At 53.2% G+C, this 18,816-nt stretch overlaps 7 protein-coding genes across 7 annotated transcripts; 1 reads left to right on the top strand and 6 right to left on the bottom strand.

The window, feature by feature from the left end:
• Positions 1-944: 944 nt before the first annotated feature.
• On the bottom strand, positions 945-2,378 carry ColSpa_04241 (uncharacterized protein; the record flags this gene model as incomplete). The annotated part of the gene is made up of 3 exons (XM_049270453.1): positions 945-1,032; positions 1,187-1,322; positions 1,817-2,378. 3 exons carry the CDS (start codon positions 2,376-2,378, stop codon positions 945-947), a joined length of 786 nt encoding a protein of 261 aa, XP_049126410.1.
• Positions 2,379-3,086: 708 nt separating this feature from the next.
• Positions 3,087-3,281, bottom strand: ColSpa_04242 (uncharacterized protein; the record flags this gene model as incomplete). The annotated part of the gene is made up of 1 exon (XM_049270454.1): positions 3,087-3,281. The coding sequence occupies one exon, from the start codon at positions 3,279-3,281 to the stop codon at positions 3,087-3,089; it is 195 nt and encodes a 64-aa protein (XP_049126411.1).
• Positions 3,282-4,431: 1,150 nt separating this feature from the next.
• On the bottom strand, positions 4,432-8,589 carry ColSpa_04243 (PAN2-PAN3 deadenylation complex catalytic subunit PAN2; the record flags this gene model as incomplete). The annotated part of the gene is made up of 11 exons (XM_049270455.1): positions 4,432-5,561; positions 5,611-6,013; positions 6,095-6,205; positions 6,256-6,395; positions 6,447-6,697; positions 6,750-7,175; positions 7,238-7,824; positions 7,875-8,001; positions 8,056-8,231; positions 8,286-8,393; positions 8,569-8,589. 11 exons carry the CDS (start codon positions 8,587-8,589, stop codon positions 4,432-4,434), a joined length of 3,480 nt encoding a protein of 1,159 aa, XP_049126412.1.
• Positions 8,590-9,303: 714 nt separating this feature from the next.
• On the bottom strand, positions 9,304-10,293 carry ColSpa_04244 (short-chain dehydrogenase/reductase SAT3; the record flags this gene model as incomplete). The annotated part of the gene is made up of 3 exons (XM_049270456.1): positions 9,304-9,521; positions 9,571-10,143; positions 10,200-10,293. 3 exons carry the CDS (start codon positions 10,291-10,293, stop codon positions 9,304-9,306), a joined length of 885 nt encoding a protein of 294 aa, XP_049126413.1.
• A 437-nt stretch (positions 10,294-10,730) lies between these two features.
• ColSpa_04245 (protein bud22) lies at positions 10,731-12,280 on the top strand (the record flags this gene model as incomplete). The annotated part of the gene is made up of 2 exons (XM_049270457.1): positions 10,731-10,919; positions 10,982-12,280. 2 exons carry the CDS (start codon positions 10,731-10,733, stop codon positions 12,278-12,280), a joined length of 1,488 nt encoding a protein of 495 aa, XP_049126414.1.
• A 549-nt stretch (positions 12,281-12,829) lies between these two features.
• ColSpa_04246 (uncharacterized protein) lies at positions 12,830-15,721 on the bottom strand (the record flags this gene model as incomplete). Its single annotated transcript, XM_049270458.1, has 1 exon — positions 12,830-15,721. One exon carries the CDS (start codon positions 15,719-15,721, stop codon positions 12,830-12,832), a length of 2,892 nt encoding a protein of 963 aa, XP_049126415.1.
• Positions 15,722-17,260: 1,539 nt separating this feature from the next.
• Positions 17,261-18,477, bottom strand: ColSpa_04247 (mitochondrial 2-oxodicarboxylate carrier 2; the record flags this gene model as incomplete). Its single annotated transcript, XM_049270459.1, has 5 exons — positions 17,261-17,969; positions 18,026-18,109; positions 18,180-18,223; positions 18,345-18,367; positions 18,432-18,477. The coding sequence occupies 5 exons, from the start codon at positions 18,475-18,477 to the stop codon at positions 17,261-17,263; spliced, it is 906 nt and encodes a 301-aa protein (XP_049126416.1).
• Positions 18,478-18,816: the final 339 nt, after the last annotated feature.

Genomic DNA, 18,816 nt, shown 5'->3' on the forward strand with positions numbered 1-18,816 from the left:
TTCCCACGCCGCCCAGGAAGGGGGTAGTTTGTTTTTCTAGCTTGTGTATGGCTGGCACAGCATACATTATAGCTCGGCTATGCTATGCTGCTTTCTTATCGCGCGTCTCGCGGCTCGCTCATTTCCACGGGGGCCGAGAGGCAGCCTGGATGCCGCTTTTGAGGCATTTCCCTCATTCTCCGGCAACTTGACTCGGTTTCCGCTGCTATGCCCGAGCTGAGATTTGACGAAGCCATGTCGACGACGTGTTGGTCTTGTCGCATCATTGCTGTCATCCAGCCGCAACTGTACATGCCGTCTTGGAACGCGTTCCGTTCAGCCGGCATTGCTCTCGGCTGCTACAGCCTTCAAGGTTCCATTTTCTGTTCAAAGCCAGAAAGTTTTACGTCACATCTACCAGTCATACAAAGCACTTCTTGGGTAAGATATCGCTCTCTATCAATGAAGCCATATTTTGGACGTGAGGGTTGTCATGTCTTCATGTCATGGGTTCTTAGTAGCCCACAACAGAAGAAGGCCTGTGGGCAACCTGACCCGTTTTGGATGAGCAGCTACCAGGGGTGTCGAGACAAAACACTGGACGGTGTAGCCACATCTCATCACTGCAGGTGACAGTTTGGTACTATACGAATGGGCTTTCAGTTCATTCACCGAGGTTTTCAACCTCATGTATATTGTGATTATCCGAGATGCGAGAACAGTGATTAGGCGTGGCCCATGGTGATCAAAGCCTGCTTGTGCCCTGAACCTGAACTTCACCTCAGCTTTGGGGGCTACCTTAAGGGGACCCGTGACCAGGTTCTCACGGAATGGCTTTGGGCTAAGACGTTGCCACCGTCAACCGTAGATTTAGAATGGGATTGGCTTAGGTCAAGATTAATCTTGTAAAAAACGGCCCATGGACACAGTCTTGGCCTAAAGATAAGGACGTGACACGCATAGAGCTAGACGGGGAAAATGAACAGCGGAACAAGAACAAGGGCAATCACAGTTCGGAGAGAGTAGGTGGACATGTCACGAGGAAGCACCAATCTGGAGAGGACTTGTCAAATGTTTAGTCAATGCCAACAGACTAAGACGGGTTTAGGAGCACTTACTTCTCTTCAACTATCCGAGAAAACCAGACATAAGCATGTGTGGGAATGAGTTAGTGGATGATGATGTTACAAAAGACGAAATTGCTTACCTTTTTGTCACGGTGAACTTGCTTATAAGAGTAGACATGAGCATGAGTAGTGTGATGTTGGTCTCAAGAAAAGTTGAAAGGGAGAGCCGCTTACCTTGCTTATCGTTGATTCTGTTGAATTGAATCAATGACGAAACTGCTAGTATGTGCCCAAGTTAGCTGATTGAAGGTCCTGTTAGTCAATGGGATAGGACTTGCTTTTTTTGTTTTTGAAAATACTGTTTTGTTAAAATCTAGAAGTGTTAGCGAACCACAAAGGCACCTAGATTTGGTTATCATCATGAGGAAAAATAGCAGATAAATGGCAAATAGATCAAGACTGGCAGGAGTACAATTACCCTCCCGCAACAAGAGACTAATGATGTTTGGCTGTCGACAGGTTGAGGGGAGGGTTGGGGGGCAAAGAACGAATGAAGAAAGTGATAGAAAGACAAAAGAAATTACAAAAAGGAGGAGGGAAAGGGGAGCAAAGGGAAAGAAAACGGAAGAAAATAGAACAAACAGGCCACACAGGGTAAGGAAATCAGAAAAGACGAAGACAACGAGAACGACGGCTGATGTGAACAAGGCGACGCGGAGGTCGCGGGGATACAGGAAGGGGTTTAGGCAGCTTGGAGAAACCAGGCTTACCATGGGCAAAAGAAGGGGGCGTCCAGGAGGCGGGGAGTTGCTCACCGCGAGCGGTGAAGTGAGCTTGGGTTACGTTCCGCGCAAACTTGCGCAGAACTGCATCGTCGTTGAGAGACATAGGTAGGGGATCTGGAGCATGGGATACAAAACAGCGCACACGGATACGACCATCTGGCATGATCTTGATTGGGGTTAAGACAGGGGAAGAAGGACGGGGAGGTGTGACAGAAACAGAAGAGACAGGAGCAACAGAAGAAACAGGGGAAGACGATGATGAAGTGTCCCACTCAGCCAAAGCTGCGGGGACCAGTGCTGAAGGCGTGGGTACGTGTGTGAAGGAGTAGGAACTGAGGCGATCCTCCTCGAGGGTAGAATCCCAGTTGGAGATGGTGTGAGGTGTTGGGGAGTCTGTAGAGTAGTCGTAGCTCTTATCAGCAGACGGCTTCGTCGCTGGGCCACTGGCCACAAGAGCCTTGAGCTGTGCAAGCTTCAACGCGCAGTCGCGGTCGAGGTCAATTGCCCGAAGGCGCATGCGCTCCACACTGCGATCGATAGTATCCATCTCCCGATGGGGAGGGTTACAAGAAGGGGAAGAAACCAAAGAACAGTCGGAACAAACACAAACAGCAGGGGAAGAAGGAACAGAAGGGGAAGAAACAACAGAGGGGGAAGAAACAGGGGCAGATATAGGAAGGGAAGGGGTATCAAAAGAATCAGAAACAGAAGAAGAAGGAAAAGAACGTAGCGGACGAAGACGAGCCTCGCGTGCTTTACTAATCTGCCTATCGGCAAATGCCATGAGCTGATCAAAGTCAGGCACAGGGCGGGTAGGGGCAAGGGAATCAACAAAGGGGTCTTCTAAGCAATGAGAGGAAACAATAGAAACAGAAGGCGTCCTGGTGGAAGCCGGGACGGGGGAACGGGAAGAGGTGAAAGAACAAGACAGTGAGGGGCTTCTTCGAGGAAGAGAACCCATGTAGTGTGACATGCTAAGGGTAAAGGCTCGGGGGGACAGGCGGGGAGGAGTACAGACAGGGGGAACAGGAGCGGTGAACCGCGTACAAAAGCCCTCAGAGGACTTACCAAGAGAAGAAGAAGAAGGCGCCGTGATCGAGGGTCGAGGAGCTCCAGTCTGGGGTTGAAGAGGAGACGAGCTGATGACAAGCATCGCGGGGGGCGCCGGAGCGAAGAGGAAGCCGCTGGAGGACAAGGTCAGTAAACGAGAGTCGAGGTGCCCCCTTATCAAGGGGAGCAACCCATGGAAAGATACTTACTTGATCCGTTCCCAAGAGGAAGCGACAAGAGGGCGGAGGTAGGACGCGGCCGAAGCAACGAACCGAAGGGCGAGGGAACCAAGCGAGGCGACAAAGGTCGAGCTGGTGTTGACAGGGACATTAACCCTGGAATCCGGACCGGTCTCAGACGGGCGGGCGAGATCCGACGCAGGCGAGAAGCGAGAAGACATCATAGCTGAAGCAAGAATCAAATCAACAGTCAAACCGTGAAGAGAGAGGAAGAAGAGAAGTGGGGGATGGAGGAGGTGGTGGCATTAAATAACCACGAGGCCGGCAAGGTGGCGTCCTTGGATCAGTAACATCCCATTGGCTGGAAAATTGCACGCCCAAGCAGGAGTGTATGTATTAAGCCTCGTAGGGCTGAACTTTAGGCTCAAAGTGGTAAAGCGGGCCATAGAGGTCGATGGGCTAGTCCAGATCGGGTCGAGGCATGGGGGCGCGATCTGTTTTGAAATTGGGCAAAAAGAACAGTTACGAGGAGGAAAGTAGAAAAAGGCTTAGAAAAAGCGCGTTCTATGGTACAAAAGATCTATATAAACCTGAATTCCAATTTTCTCTGTGACAACTGCGTGTGGTGGTGAGTTGCTGCGCGTCGTAGGTGGAAATGTCGTTCGACGCACGGGGGGCGATGGGGGTTCGGGCGAGGATCCTCGAGCGACGGCGTCGGCCGTCAGTGATCGTCGATGGAGTATCGCGCGGATGAGATACCTTGGCGAGAAATAACGCACAAGGAAGCGGGGTTCCAAGCAATCGTTTCCTGAAACTATATCGCTCGCGCAAGTACGGGCTGTTACGGGCTGTTGCGGACGAAGGAGAACGAGGATGAGACAACGCCAGAATTGGATCCGCGAGGATGTCGCGTGTCGGGAGTAAAAACCACTTGAAAATTGGCACCAGGGCCGGTATGAGTGTTTTAACGATCCCCGGACATTCCCGAGATTGCCGGCCGCGTTCTAATGTAATTCGAGCCGATTTGCGTCAGTTGCGACGGAGTCACTGCTCATCCGGGGTAGATCCCTTCCTCGACCACCAAGTCGAACCTGCCTCAAATCACCTTCTGAACACGCGAACACGTTGAGCAACATCAAAATTTTACAGATAAACCTATTTGAGGTGGCCGAAAGCATTTTATCAAAGAACCGATAGGAAAGAGGCTATCGGACGGACGGGCGTCCACGACAAGATGCACTTGTCGAAGACGATACTGTCATCGCGACCAAGATGGTCAAATCAAGTTCAACAAGAGTTCTATTGATGCCCACGCTTCTCGGAGCCTACACCCAATAGACCGAGCGCTGGACATCCGATGTGTCTTCCGCCTCACCGAAGCGGCGACCCCTTACCGGGCGTCCAAGTCGAGCCCGCACCAAACCCGCCACTCGATGATGGTCCAATACCAGGGGCACCCGGTGTCGAAGGAGCTACGGTTGTTCCGTCAGTAGGCAAGGGAGGTGGCGTGTCTGTCCTCTGGACGTCCGCAGCCTGTCCGCTTCTAGCAGGTGGCCTGAAGTTGACGTCTCGCCCAGCTCGGTAGATGTCTTGTAGCATCGGCTCTAATACACCCGCATCTTCGAACTCCAAATATTTCCGATACAGCTTCAACGCCGTCCGGGCATCTTCGATCGAGTCGTGGGTCTCCAGCTGGATATCCTCCTTCAACAGATACCACGCCAAGAACGCCAGTGAGAGCTTCCGCAGGCGAGACTTCAAAAAGAACAGGTCGATCGTATCGATGACCTGAGACCGTGGAATATGGATGTTGATCACTCGGAAATCCTGCTTGAGGCCGTGACCAAGGAACTTGCAGCCAAGGTTCAATAGGATCCAGAGTTTCTTGTACGCAACCTTTAGAGGGACGAGGTTGTGCTTCGACACGCGGGGATCGAGGTCGTCGTGGGTAATGCCTGAGTACGACGTCAGGTAGTCGACAATAGGCTCCCTGATGGAGATGTAATCATCAATAAAGGGGAGACCTTCGTCCTCCCCTTGGCCACGAACAACGGAAGCTCTAGCAAGAGCGTACACTATTGGCCGAATCGTCTCTCTCTCGCCATCCGAGTTCATCTCAATTTCGGGCTGGCGAACAGCAACGAACTCGGTATCCAGAGCCACAATGCTGTCTGGACCAGGCTGTTCACTACCTGAATCAAGCGCACGATACGTTTTGCCATCGATGTGGGGGCTATCTGTGGTCAGCGAGTCGTCCGCGAAAGAGAGATATAAAAAGGTTGCCAACTTGTTGTCCTCGTATAGTAGCGAGGTATCGATGTTCTTCTTCCAATCCATGTCGATCTTGTTGTTCGCCTCCTTAACTTGGAACGCTATGACTGAAGGCATTTTCCATCCTGGGTGGAATGAAAGTGCTTCTTCAGCGCTCACAGACCGAACAAGGAAGTCATTGAAGAGATGCCACTGGCTTGTCTGCGGGGCTGTAGGTTGGGCATGGGCGACTGCACCAAGGTCAGCTTCGGTATCCCACAAGCAAACGACAGATCTTACCATTGACCATGGCGACTAGGTGGGGCTTCTGGCCCGGACCAGGGTCAATGTTCATGGCCATGCCGATAAGCGAATACACAGTGATGTTATGGATACCACGTTGGAGGTGGAGCGTCAAGTCTTCTCCCTCGTAACAGAAGAACTGGCCGTGGTCTACTATGACGCCAATTTCTTCAGGAAGGAAGCCTGGCGTGGACCAATAACGCCTTTGCTCTGCGTTTCCAATAGCAGTATTCAGCATGAACACTGCGGGAATATTATGGATGGTTTTCCGAGTTGCGATGGTCTGATAACGCTGGCATCGACTACACCAGCCTTTGGACGTTGTCTCCCTCTCGACGCTAGATTTGAGGATCTGCGAAAAAGTCACCTTTGGTGCTTTCTGACCGCGGCCCGTGCTCTTCTATGCGCAATTAGCGGTATGAACTTAAGGGGGTTTGTCGATAACGTGTCGTGGCTCAGCATGATTTGGGTTTTGACTCACCCCTGTGGTCTGCGGGTACATCAGATCGTTCACGTAGGTCGATCCGGGTCGAGTGTACTCGCTTCTGCAGTTCATGCATCGAATTGAACTAGTCGCTGACGTCGCAAGCATCTTGAAGTGGTCAGCTACTTCAGCACTCAATGCAGCCACTTGCCACATACCTGCTCCATCACATTCGAACCAGGAGGGATAGATCGATAGTCCTGAACTACCTTATCCAGGAGGAACCGTGTCAGGCCCTGCAACATCACTGTCAAAGTGGACCCATTGGGGTCTTCTTCGAGGAGACCAAGAGGGCCAGCTATGGGGATGTCAGTTTCCGCTTTGTGCTTCCCAAATTCGAAAGACTAACCTTGAGGATGATGGCTGAGGGTCTTCAGCATATTGGTCGCCTGGCAGATGGACCCCTCGGCCTTCTGGAGCATGTCGAACAAAAAGCCCAACTCGCACAACAAGCAGGTATCGGCAACACAGGCGGTGGATGCGTGCTGAAGAGCCATGTTTCGAATCAGCGGCGTGAAGTGCATGACTTGAAGCAGGGAGTTTGCATAGGAGTTTGCGATGTGGATCTCGAGCCCCGAATACTGCGTTCTGTTGTAGAACCTGAGAGGGGTCAGCAAGCAAGCTCTTTCGTGCGGGGAACGAGCTGGCATACCCAAAGTCAAAGTCATCAACGCCAAACTTGCTGTATTTGATCTCAACATTGCGGTACATCGGAGGGCACTCTGCTTTCGTGGGATCGATGTCCATGTGCGAAAGAGAATTGGCAACGTCATCAACCTTCTCATCGCCATTCGCATTACCGATAGGGGTCTTGGCAAACTCTCTTGCCTTTTCGCTGAGGAATTTAGGCGCCAAAATCCCCGAGGCGTTCCCCTTGTCCAGATTCCGGGTGTCCTCAACTTGGTTTCTTCGAAGGCCTCGCGTGTTGCGTCCATACAAACCTAACTCCGATTGCTTGAGACCCGCAAGGAACTGAGGTTCCAACTTGGTAGGGGGGGCTCCAATGTCGGAGATGAGTTCTGGCCAAGCAGACAGCAAGACCTCCCGGTAATACGGCATGCCGATGGAGTTGAGAGGTCTAGTAGCAGGTCAGCAACCAGAAGAAGAAGAAAAAAATACTCGAGGGCACATATTACTGACGTATCGGCAGTCCACTCTACGGAGGGTAATGGTTCTTCGGGGGTTGCAAACTCGGTCTGCGACGCGAAATCGACAAAGCGTAGTTTGGAAGGAGACCCCCAGATGTGGATGTTGTAATCTGCGTCCGCCAAAGCAACGGCCTCGCCGGATGGTGCGATTTCGAACATGGTAAGGTATGTCATTGTGTTGGCTTGCCGCACATTGCTAGTGTTTGGATTCATCAGGTCAACAACATGCATCTGTCCGCTCTGAGACATGACGATGCTGGTTGTTGACATTCTCGGGTGCATCCTGACAAAGGCGGCGCCAGCAGGAAACGGAATCGGCGACATTGACGACATCTTCTTGATGTCGAAGACATTCAAGAATGGATCCAGCATGTAGTTCTGACCCTGGCGCAGCGAATAACCGCAGGTGACGATGAAGTCGTGCTGGGCGTCCATGTCGCTGATTAGAGCCGAGTGCGCGTTCCAGCTCTTAACTACCGAGAAGCTGACGGGATCAATCAGGTTGACCGTGCCGTCTTTTGTGGCGGCGCAAATATATCTGCTTCGTTTCATGACTTTATAGGAGTGTGTGGTCGGAACCTAGGTTCATCAGCAAGGCGCTCGTATCACTCCGTTCACGTCAAACGAACCTGTTTGACCACCTCGCCCTTAGCAAGATCGATCACAAACATGGTGTCCTGGAATCCGGCCACTAGGATTTCCGATGTCCCCTTGGACGTAAAGCTCATGCATCGTAAGTCTTTCATATCATCATGTCTGTATGGATAGTGTCAGGCAGTGGTCCAGCAGTCCGAACAGGTGGTCTCGCACCTAATATGCCATATCGGGGGGCCTTTCCGAGAGGCCATGTGTATGTCCCGCGATCCCAGCACCACAACGCCTTTGTCGTTGACGAGAATTTGCCTCACAGGACCGTCGGGCGTTGTGTGTGCCTTGAAGGAGGTGTATCGCTGCAGCTCGCTGCCGTAGAAAGACGTGACGCGGCCCTAATAGGTCGTCAGTATGTGTTCGAGACGAAGTTTGACTTGAAGGGCCCATACGTAGTCGTTTCCGGTCCACAGCAGCTCTTGAGCCGTGTCAAACGTCATGGTCGTCACGGGCGTCGCCATGGCGTGGACGCCCGGAGGCGGAAAGGGGATGCGAGCGACCTATAGACATTGCAGGTGATTAGCAAATTGCTCGATACAAGAACGGAGACGCGCATAGTCAGTCAATTGCGCCGGGCGCAATTGTGAACCAGGTGCACCAGCGCAACGGGAAGCGCGTGTCTCGATAGAAGGATGCATCGCAAAAGCCAAGGAAAGGTAATGGGCTCCGACTCACCTCGTCCCAGTCTCCGTCCATTTTGGTCTGCGTTTCCTTGCCCAAATGACCATAGTTTTGGGGGGATGAAGAACTGATGCCAGGAAATGGGCGACGGACGGGGTCGCAGCCAAAGAACGCAACACGTCAAGAAGAGGGAAATGTGCACAAAAACGGCTCTGGAACCGGATCGCGACGAGGCCCAAAGCTTCGCGCAGCTTGTGCAAGCAAGCGGCAGGCGACCAGAGCCAGAGACAAGGTGTCGCGCCCAAAGGCTAAGCCACTTGCATGAGCCGGACAGGGCAGGGAACAGGATGTGGGGGAGGCTGGTTCACAATTGGGCGCTTCTCCGATTTCTCTGCTGTCTCTACTTCTTCCCCTCTTCGATTCAAGGTGTCGGGATGCACGCCCGCGCGCTAGCCGGTGTATTCCCGAAATCGGGTCAAGGTGAGATTACAGTCTCCACACCCCTCCCTCACCGACGGGAGGCACCGAGTCAAGGTTGTGCTTATGCGACCTTTGTTGATTTACATCCCTAACCTGGAACCATTTTCTTGCTCTACTGCAATCCATCGTTGCGAATGATTGTGGCACACGTAAAAATAGGCGGCATGTCGAATGCAAACCAGTTGCGGATGGTGAGTTGAGGTTGTTCCTCTAAATTGAGTAGTCTTACTTGTTTCTTCATCTATCAACCAAGTAAGAACACATCTTACCCCCACCCCCTCGGAACAACCAGTTCAGCCCGCGCAACACCTAGGCAAGCCATGTCGTAGGGAAGTTTCCAAGTCTTCCGCCGTCCACAGTTATGACCGTACCATTACAGTAGGCTCCAGCTCGGGATGCGAGGTAGAGCATTGCACCCGCCAAGTCCTGAGTGTCGCCCATCCTCTGCAGGGGTACCATCTCTTTGGGAACACTGCCGTCGCTGCTGTAAAGCTTCGCAATGGGCGCTGACATCTCACTCGGGAACACTAGCAACACGTCAGTTCATGCCATCTCACAGGGCCACGGAGAACCTACAGCCAGGGGCGATGCAGTTAGCTCTGATGTTCCAGCGGGGCAAATTGCTAGACAGCTGTTTGATAAGAAGGGTTGCGGCCGCCTTAGACTGGCCGTAGGCCCAACCACCAGGAGCGTTCTTGTTGAAGGCAGCAATGGAGCTGGTCGAGACAACTTGGGAGCTCTGAGAGAGGTTGCCCTTCTTGTTGCCCAGGTCCAGCAGCTTGACAAAGGCCATCACGGTATACCACACGGAAGTAACATTTACGTCGAAGGTCCGTGTGTACTCAGAAGTGTCGTGCTCAAGGTGTTGCTCAGCCCACTCGGCAGCGGTCATTTCTGCTGAGGGAGCCTTGACTTGGGGTCCACCGACACCTGCATTGCAAACCAACAGGTTGATGAAGCCGGCTTCCTTCTCAATGGTGGCAGTTGCCTCTTTCAGGCTGGATTTATCGGTCACGTCGCAGACCAAAGGGACAACATTGGGTCCGACAGAAGAAGCGGCTTCCTGGAGGACCTCCTTGCGCCGGCCCAAGATATAGACCTTCTCGGCGCCGTTGGCGGCCAAGGCCTTGGCCATCATGAGACCGATACCTGTCATTTGTCAGCGTACGTGATTGACCTACGAAACTGGCGAATGAGTCACTTACCAGAGCCGCCGCCCGTAATGACAGCAACCATACCATTGACGCCAAACAGAGTGGCAGCGCCTAGAGCCGCCAGTTCGTTCTTATTTTCTGCCATATTTGCAACTTTTGCTTAGCAACTATTACTTCCACTTACAACTGGACTTGCTCCTGTATATATATGGTGGGATTACTAATGATCCTAATCTATCGAGCTACGTAAGGAACAGAGCATCGAGAACCACCCGTAGGTATCTGCAACAGCGGGGTGGCTTGAGTGCCCCTCCATGAATGAACGTCATCCATGCCGTTGAGCCATCATTTTGGCCAATCAGATGCGGATAAACTCAAGGTCTCGACTTTTGACCAGTCCTAGAGCACGGGCCGTCGACCCACCACGGGCACGGTCGTCGGAAGCATTCCGTCTTATCGATTGGCTTTCCTCCCGGCAGTCGAACCACCTTTTTTTTATTCTGCGCCGGCCAGCTTTGTAGCTTCCGACAACCCACCAAACGGCAGCGAAAAGAGACCAACACAATTCGCAAAACCGCCGAGATGGTCAAAAGGAAGAGGTCGCGCGAGGATGACATCGAGCAGAAGCTCGCCGATTACAGGAAAGAAATTTTCCGTGCCCTGAAGGGCGCAAAAGGGCTGGAGCGTCAACGGTACAGCAAACGGTTGCGCGACGATAAAGCGACGCCCGACAAGGTCAAGAGACTGGAGCGCGAGATTCTTGTGCTCAAGGTACGTGTAACCCCTTTATGACGGCGTATGAAATAGTCCAAATTTGCTAACGTAGCCTCCAGTCCCTCGACCTCCAACAAACCGCCGACGCCCATCTCCACTCCTCGCTCCTCAAAGTCAAGCAAATCGCTGAAAGCCCTGCCCTGCCCGAAGTGATCAAGCAAGGTGTTCCGAAGCCAGACCTGTCCGAGGACGAGAAGGTGGCGCTGCACAATGTCACCAGCGGCCTCTTCAATCGTGTACATGTCCGGGAGGCCATCGAAAAGGCGATCCGGGGCGTTTGCTTGATCCTGAATGTCCCCATATTGGAAAAGAAGAAGAAGGGCAAGAAGGGCGCTGCGGAAGACAAGAAGGAGACAGAGGAAGAGCAGCCTCGAGAATCAAAGAAGGCGAAGGTGGCAGACGCGAAGGATGTGTCGGCCAAGGCCAAGGCCAAGGTGGAAGAGGAGGAAGAGAACCCCTTTGACGAGATGGACGACGAGATTCCTCCCGAGAGCGGCGCTTCGGACGGGGAGAAGAACGAGGACGTTGAAGAGGTCGAGCTCGACGAGGAGGACGAAGAAAAGGCCGTTGCCAAGTACGAGGCCATGCTCGGCGGCTCGGATTCGGAAGATGAGAGCGGCGGCGAGGATCTGAAAGCCAAATACCAGGCCCTGCTGGGCGAAATCGCAGACGGGGACACCGCAGATGACGAGAGCAACAGCGATGAAGACGACGACGACGACAACGAAGGAGAAGAAGAAGGCGAGGATGACCAAGACGACTCGGACAGCGGGATGGACTCGGATAGACAACGCCGCATCAATGCCGCCAACGTCTCCCTCTCCCCCTCCCCTGAACCGGCATCACGCAAGCTGAAGAAACAGGCCCGCGCCAAGAAGCCCACGGGTCGGCCCGGGGAGACGACCTTCCTGCCCTCGCTCATGGGCGGGTACATCTCCAACTCGGAGTCCGAGGCGTCGGACCTCGACCTCGCACCGCCCAAGAAGCGCCTGGGCCAGAAACAGCGCCAGGCCATCTGGGAGAAGAAGTATGGCGCGCAGGCGAACCACGTCAAGAAGCAGACGGACGCGCAGAGGACCGGGGCCCGGGACAGCGGGTGGGATATGAAGAGGGGCGCCGTCGGTGGAGAGGAGGAAGGGCCGCGGAAGCCGTGGAAGAAGGGCGTTTCTAACCCCCTGGGCGCCAGGCAGGGAAGCAGGAGGGACGATGGCCAGAGGGCTGCAGTCCCCGAGAGGAAGCCGAAGCCGCCACCGAAGAAGGATGATGAGGGTGTTCTGCATCCCAGTTGGCAGGCGAGGAAAAAGGCCAAGGAGGAGCAGACCACGGCTGCGTTCCAGGGCACCAAGATCACTTTCTAGTTCGTCTTCACGGAGTTGGTATACCACTAAGTTCATGAAAAATCAATTGCTGTTAGGTATCTATCTGGCTATCTTTGGGCGAGGTGATACAACTGTTGTGAGATCAGATGGAAACAACCTGGTCCGGTTCCACCTAGACAGCCCGATCAGTCCAAGCTGATTCTCAAGTCCCTGAGAATCCGATATTTGGGATCGCAAGCCGCTGTTTATGCTGCTCGTTCTTTCTGAGAGCCGCCACTGCGAAAATCATGAACCCAAGGGCAATCTGAGTACTGTTGCTGGCGTATATCAAAGACCTTAGAGAAATGAGATTCTTACCGAACATGCGGCAAAGCTCAGCGATGCCACGCTGGGTGCCCTGGGTATATAGAAGTAGGAAATGCGGTCATGAAAACTGGATTGTCGCAATCAAAACGCAAGAAAAGCAAATACCGCAGCTCCCCCGCAGTGTCGTAGATCTAGCTGGAAAATTCTGTAGAGATTTAAGACGAAACTGGATTTTTTCCTCTTCTATATTCGTCCGGGGCGGCGGAAAACTTGGTGTAGAAGCTATCGTCTTCGTAGTCGCTTGAAGACTAAATCATCTTCGTCGCTGGCGAGACGTTGCCTGTTAGAACCGGAGGTGATGTGTGGATAGACAGGTTGAGAAACCATTTGGCGAGAGGAACTGGACTGAGAAGAGCTTGGATATGACGTCGCAGTCTTATCGTCAGCTTCGGTCAGGTCGATGGCGTTGCGGATATCTAAATCCTCAAACCCCCTCTTTCGAAGCGTTTCTGTCATCGTGGTGTGCTCGCGCTGACTACAGCGTTCTGTTGTTGTTGGCGAGCGAACGAATAGGCCATTGCCGCTGTCAAACGACCTCTCGCTCTCCCTGGACGAAACCGTGACCACGGACACTGCTACAGACAGCTCGCGCTCTATATCCCGTTCGTGCTGGAGCTTGGTCAGTCGTGGAGTCTTTTTAGGCTCGAAGAAGTCCAGCTCAATGGGACTGTCTGCGTTTGACCCCACTAAGGAACCCTCATTGTCGTAGTCATTCGCTACGTTGGCTTCTGTAACAATGGAAGCATTCGAGTAGGCCGATACAGAGCGGGCGTTGAGCACAGTCGCTCTTGGGGTGGTATCGTTATTCTCGGAACTGGAGCCATCTTCCTCACTGTCGTCTCGCACTTCAATGGCGGCAGGTGGTTTCCTCATGGGAGCAGTCTTCCTACCACCCTCAGAGTGTTCAACACTAGCTGCCTTCCGGGCTGTCGTCGCCTTGCGTTTCTGCGTGGAGCTCGTAATGTCTGACATCTTAATATCGCCATCTTCATCCTCCTCACAGATCGCTGGCGAGACGTACTTCGCGTCGAACGCTTCACTGTGTCTGTAGAGACTCTTGACCGCCTTCAGATACTCGTCCGGTGCCACAAAATTACGAAGGACTGGTGTCAAGTTCTCGAACTTTGCCGCCTCAGCCTGATTACCGGTCTTTGGCATAGCCGTCACGTTCTCAACATCCATGCCGAAGGACCAGTCACGGATGGGATGACGGCCTCCGTCTTTGCGAGCCATTTCATAGTCGTAGAACTGAATGAACTCCATTCCCCGAAGCTGGTGAATGAAATCCAAACCCTGGAGTGTTCGAAGCGATCTCGTTAGACGGAAGTTGGGCTGACCAGCGGTCAACGATGCCATGTGCTTGATGTAGCTGCACGGCTCGTGCCCACGTCTGTTGTAATCTCTGCTACTCTCGTCGACGTGGACAACCAGACTCTTCAGACGACGCATCTGACAGAGCCAAGAAACATCCCAAGTTCTTTTGGAAACCCATTTGAGATTCTTTTTGTCATTGCCTTCCTGCACTGGTCTGTTTGTGAGATACTGGTTTCCCATCCAGAGAAGCTCAACATGCTGGATCCGCTCTCGGCGCGCAGCTCCAATGCCAGTGCAGAAGCGACCAAACTCGCCCAGACTCGAGAAGGCAAATGTGTTGAGACCGTAGAAGGCATGAACACCAAGGTAGTGCCATTGCTTGCAGACAGAAAGAAGGGCAAGGTGGTCATTGGGATTGATGGCATAAGTGACGTTGCATGGTGTACCGGAAAGGTGGAAGCGATGAAGCAAGCCGCTTCTGTTGGCGTTGGTCTGAGTAGGCTTTTTGGGGGGCATGTACGGATCGAGACGGCTGATGCAGTGAATTAGTCTGTTCTCCTGAATAAAGATCCATTTGAGGACATTGGCTTGGATATTTGCAGGCAACTGCGCGAATGGGAAGTTACCGAGTACCGATTGCGTCTGCGGTTCCGCAGCTTCCGTCTGTTCGTCATCCTGTACGAACAACGCCTCGGGTCCGTCACGCTTCTTTTCTGCCGTTTCTATGTCCTCGTTGTCTGGCTCGGAGTCAGAGTGGTTCTCTGCGTCATTAACTAAGAGGCCGTCTAGTGCATCTGCCCGAAGTTCCTTGGTTGTAGGGTCTCGAAGTCGCAAGTTTGGATGGACATTTTCGCGTTTGGAGCTCATGTTCTCTTCCTTGCAACAAAGCTTGTATATTTTATCGTATTTCATGGCTTTGCGGTGGTTGGGATTGGTCATGAACAGACGAAGTTCTTTATGCCATGTTATCTTGGTTCTCTTCCCGGTAACTCGTTCCTTCTTCAATTTCTCAATCTGTCGATTCGCCTTGCCAACCTCGGTTCTCAGCTCATTATTCGTGATTGTAAGAGCCCGAAGCCTGTCTTCAAGTGCTTCAACTTGCTTGTCATAGAACTTGACACTCTGGCGGAAGTCCTTTCGACACTCATTGCTGCAGCCAATACGGTCGAGATCGACGGGAGGCTGAGATGAGTTGAGTTCTTCATCGTTGTCGTTTGCACCTGATATGTCGTCGTACCCGTCTCCTTCGCTGCCAGATTCACTTTCTGCGTCGTCGTCTTCTTCTTCTTCATTCACTTCATCGCCAACTTCAGCGTTGTCCTCGCTGTTGTTGAAGGGCTCGTCAGAACCAGACCCAACGTCGCTGTCGAGCTCCAAGCCATCCTCCGATACCACGTCGCCATCATTAGAATCAACTTCGTCTTCATCAGGGTTATAGTGTCGCCGTACTCCCTCGCCCTCGTGGGGATCCAAGACGACGAATCCGTTGGCCTCCAGCTCGGCCTCAAGGTTCGGGCATCTACTAGAACGGTTGGCTTGAACAGTTCGCGACTGTCCGGTGACTTGAAGGCCTTCCAAGGCGGATTCCAGACCAGAGTGATTCGCTGATGACGGACCAGCACTTGATGCCTGCCGAGGATTGGCGACAGTACTCTCTTGGAGTGAAGACGGCTGCACACTGGCCGACCGGTTGCTGCTGGAAAGAGGAGAGATAATTGAAGGCGAGTGTAAGCCTATTGTGGTTGAAGTAGCTTGTGAATTCGAGGTCTCTGCCGAGAGCGACTGAGGAATGGCGTCCATCGTGTTCGCGTGAAGGACCTGCCGGTATCGAAATGGTCTGCCTCGGGTCTTCGTTATCTGAGGCTGAAGCTGGTCGCAGTGTGTGAGATGGATATATCTTGGGGCAATGTGAGTTGAGGTATGCGAGTTAGTGTGACGTGGGAGGTATTGGAGTTGAAGTGAGTGTGTTATCAAAAAGGAGATTTTGCAAGATGGGGAAGCAGATCAATGCCAACAATTGGGTTTCAGGGAAGGAGCAATTCGATCCCAAGAAAGTGCCGTAATACGTGGAAAGAGCCAAAAGTATTTCCAACTAGACTGAAATGCGCTGTCAAGAAGCTTCATCGGGTGCGCATGGGGAGATGGAATATGCCGTGGTAAGTGAGTGTCGCGTTTGTAGTATGACCCTGAATGATGTGGTCACTGATGTATTGAACTGCAAGCGAGGCAACCTAACCTTTCACGTCGGTCCGTGGACGTATCTGAGTGAGAGAGAAAGAGCGAGAGGGACGGAAGTCAATACCAAGAGTGGCAAATGGAGAAGATGGTGTATATTGTCGAATTCCAGAGTGCAGAAACGTAGCAATCTAGAGGTGGTGAGGTGCGAGGTTTGGAAAAGCCTGTAAGTGATGTTGTTGCTGCCGGAAGACACCCAACGGCAACGGCAGGAGCAAAACACTGTGGAGGAAGGGCATGGCTCTCTGAGAGGTACGGCGTGAAGATATAGATAACAAGACCAGATTGAGCCGCCAGACATGCGTATGAGTTCCTCTATTACAAGGGATTAGCCAGAGAATGAAGAACTAGGGAACAGATACAGGAAAGAAGGCAAGAAGCATCGAGAGAAACGCAAAGCTACTGAAGCAGGTAAATCCGGCCACTTCTCCTTGAGACTGTGACCACACAAAACGGCTTTACCCCCATCCAGTCCAGGGCCACGCGGCTCTCAAGGGCAAAACGAGAGTCTAGAGACTACAAGGGCCCTACGTGTGGTCTGGTGAGAGCAACCGAGAGATGCCTCGCCAGCAAAGCAAAAAAAAGACAGGGCCGCCTAGATGAGCGGCATTGCCAAAACAAGTGACGGTACTAAGACGCCATTATAATGTGAATGTGGAGGCTCCGCCTTGAGAAGTGTATTCAGGTACTGCGATATTCAATGGGCTAACAAGGTGTGGCTTACGAAGCAAGCCGACGGAGTAGTTGATGGCGTGTACAAGCGCAAGTCTCTGTAGACCGATCAGCTGGATTTTGCCCCGCCAGTTCGCCGTCGTGGCCAGGAGGGACATGCATGTCACCCGTACGTACTGCTATATTGTCCAACTATCGAAATGGGTGATTTTCCAGCCTCAATGTCTGTCCGCGTGGTCAGCGGCATTTCCCTCGTCACTCCAAGCTATCACGTTGTGGTGCAAAACGACGCTTTGAAAATGATGGTTGCATTGCTGAGCGCCAGAATCCAAAACACCGGTGTTGGTATCTGCCTGTATACGATGTACGATCCCGGTTTTTTTTCCCTTTTGTCTTTTCCTCTCAGATCCTCCTCTTTTTCTACGGTCGAGTTTAAGCGTTGGTCTTGAGAGTGCGGAAGAAGTCCATGACGCCAGTGAAGACAACAAGCAGAATACCACCTCCCGGGCCGAGACGGAGAACCTTGGGCAGGAAACCCTTGTACAACGCACTGAATCCCTCCTCCTTGGCGACGGTGGCGACGGCGGGCCAGGCCCAGTTGTACTTGGGCGTCGATCCGGGGACCTTGGGGCTGTTCTGGATGCGGGACTTGACGACGTCCATGGGCGTGTTGATGACTGTACCGATGGTACCACCGATGGCACCGGACATCAAATCGTTGGTGACCTGGGCAGTCTTGTTCTCGGCCTTGGGGAGCAGCTCGCGGACCTGGAAAATGCAGCCAAAGTAGCCGGCGTTCCACAGAACATGGCGCCACATGGTGCTCTCGAGGCCGTTGTACATGGCCAGGATGCCCTCGGTCTGGACGGTCTTGCGAACGACGTCGAGCATGCCGTTGTACTTGCCGGCAGAAGCCTTGTCCTGTAACCTGATCTTGACGAGCTCGAAGGGGACGACGACGAAGGCCTCGGTGGCACCGGCGCTGGCACCGGTCAAGATGGAGAGGGACTGGTTCATCTTGGCGACGCCGAACAGGTTGCGGTAGATCTTGCCCCACTCATCGTTGGCGGCGAACTTGGTCGCACGCTTGGGAGCCTCCATGAGAATGGGAGCGGTGATTCCGCGGTATAATGTCGCGAAGCTGCGGGTCTGTAAGCTGGCGAACGCTCCAGGGCTAGGCGGGGCCCCATCACGTACCCCTCGTTGCGGACGATCTTGCGGAAGCAGTCAACCATGCCATTGTAGTGGTCGGCACCGACGCCCTTTCCGGTTTGGAGTTGCCTGAGAAGGTCGTGTCAGTCGGAATGCGCGCGCGCACGCAGCAGCAGCAGAGGATCGAGGCGGTACTCACACTCGCGTCTTGACGACGTCCAAAGGGTACCTGGCAACGGTTAGCTGTTTGGCCACGTGAGCGTGTGGCGCAAGGGTTGTGGACTCACATCACCAGAATCTAGAGTCGCGGAAGCGTGAGCATGTCTGTCAATGCATCTCCGTGCGGTTTGCTGGGTGTACTGACCTCCGAGACACCGGCAATGGCGCCTGGATGCAGCGGTCAGTATTTCGGGTCCGATATCGCGGCGGTGGGGGATTTGGCGGAACGAACCTGCGGCGAACTGGTAGACGAAGGGGAGGGGCTTGTCGGTGGACATTTTGGCGGCAGACAACTGTGAATTGTGAGTACTAGCCTTTCGAGAAGAGTGACGGGTGCGCAATTGGGAGCATACCGAGAAGCAAAGAAAAACGGGCGGGCTTGGTGCGTCGGTGGGAAGGTTTTGGGTTTGGGAGAGGGACGGGAATTAGATCAAGCGAAAATCGAACGAGGACGCCGAGCTTGGCGGGAACTGAGGGCGGGCTCTTATCGCAAGGGTCCCTTATCGGCTTTGCAGCAGGTTTCCAAGTTACCGAGCCGCGCCGGCCTCCACCTGAGGCGGGTTCTTTGGCTCTTTGCTCATCGTCCCTGACACTTGTGACGCCCGTGATTGGCGCGC

This window comes from Colletotrichum spaethianum (genome assembly GCF_022836535.1).
Source record: "Colletotrichum spaethianum MAFF 239500 DNA, contig09, whole genome shotgun sequence".
Taxonomy (NCBI): Eukaryota; Fungi; Ascomycota; class Sordariomycetes; order Glomerellales; family Glomerellaceae; genus Colletotrichum; species Colletotrichum spaethianum.